The sequence below is a fragment of the Cebus imitator genome, unplaced genomic scaffold (genome assembly GCF_001604975.1).
Source record: "Cebus imitator isolate Cc_AM_T3 unplaced genomic scaffold, Cebus_imitator-1.0 Scaffold76, whole genome shotgun sequence".
NCBI lineage: Eukaryota > Metazoa > Chordata > Mammalia > Primates > Cebidae > Cebus > Cebus imitator.
Window position 1 is genome coordinate 7,441,173 of NW_016107391.1, and position 1,413 is coordinate 7,442,585.

Consider the following 1,413-nt stretch of genomic DNA (forward strand, 5'->3'; position numbering starts at 1 on the left):
TTATTTTTTAAATTACATTTACTTTTTTTTTAGACACAGAGTCTTGCTGTGTTGCCCAAACTGCAGTGCAGTGGCGCAATCTCAGCTCACCACAACCTCTGCCTCCCAGGTTCAAGCAATTCTCCTACCTCAGCCTCCCCAGTAGCTGGGACTACAGGTGCGCCAGCACACCCAGCTAATTTTTTATATTTTTCGCAGACATGGGGTTTCACCATGTTAGCCAGGATGGTCTTGATCTCCCGACCTCATGATCCACCTGCCTCGGCCTCCAAAAGTTCTGGGATTACAGATGTGAGCCACCACGCCAAGCCATTTTTCGTACTTTTAGGAGAGATGGGGTTTCACCATGTTGGCCAGGCTGGTCTCGAATTCCTGACCTCAGGTGATCCACTCACCTCGGCCTCCCAAAGCTTAAGGATTACAGGTGTGAGCCACCATGCCCAGTCTAAATTTAATATCTTTCTTAAACAAGTACTATTCAAACTCTGTCACAAAGGACCTCAATCCACAGTAGACCAATATTTTTGTAAAACAGAGTAACAATGTTACGGCAATGTCAAATTGCTATAAAAGTTTCTAATTACTCCTTTTTTGAACTTAATGTTCAAAAATCTTAATGTATCACAAACACAAACACATAGTTTGGAGATAAGTGGGCAAACCACACTTTGAGTAGAACTGATTCAGACCATAAATAGGACTAACATTTTTAAGTTCCTTCAATTAGCTAGTCATAAATCAATTCAAATATATCATCAAAATTTAGAAAAAAAATTAATTTACCTTGGGAAAATATTTGTACAATCCCATGTACGCAAGTTGTAAAGTAAGAAATGGAGCAAATATGGACTGTGAAGACAGAAGATTAAAATTAAGTATTTCCAACATAAGCATTTAAAATCACAATAAATCAAACAGCAGCTATAAAGTTCTAAGCAAAAGCTGTAAGAAAATATTGTTATTATTATTATTTTTTGAGATGGAGTTTTCCTCTGTCAAAGAGGCTGGAGTGCAATGGTATGATCTTGGTTCACTGCAACCTCCACCTCCCAGGTTCAGGCAATTCTCCTGCCTCAGCCTTCTGAGTAGCTGCGATTAGTCATCTGCCACCACACCTGGCTAATTTTTGTATTGTTAGTGGAGATGAGGTTTCACCATCTTGGCCAGGCTGGTCTCGAACTCCTGACCTCAAATGAGCCACCCACCTTGGCCTCCCAACATGCTGGGATTACAGGCGTGAGCACCCAGCAATTATTATTTTTTTTTTTGAGACAGGGTGTGGCTTTGCTGCCCAGGCTGGAATACAGTGGCACGATCTCAGCTCACTGCAACCTCTACTTCCTGGGCTCAAGCCATCCTCCCACCTCAGCCTCCTATGTAGCTAGGAATACAGGCATGTGCCACATTTTTTTT

General features: G+C 41.7%; 1 protein-coding gene across 1 annotated transcript in view; it reads right to left on the minus strand.

Moving 5' to 3' along the window:
• Positions 1-1,413, minus strand: part of CAMLG (calcium modulating ligand) — a 12,640-nt gene that overhangs the window by 4,003 nt on the left and 7,224 nt on the right. The window contains exon 3 of the mRNA XM_017532365.2: positions 784-849. Within this exon, the coding sequence (XP_017387854.1) occupies positions 784-849 (66 nt within the window). The remainder of the gene's footprint in view (positions 1-783; positions 850-1,413) is intronic.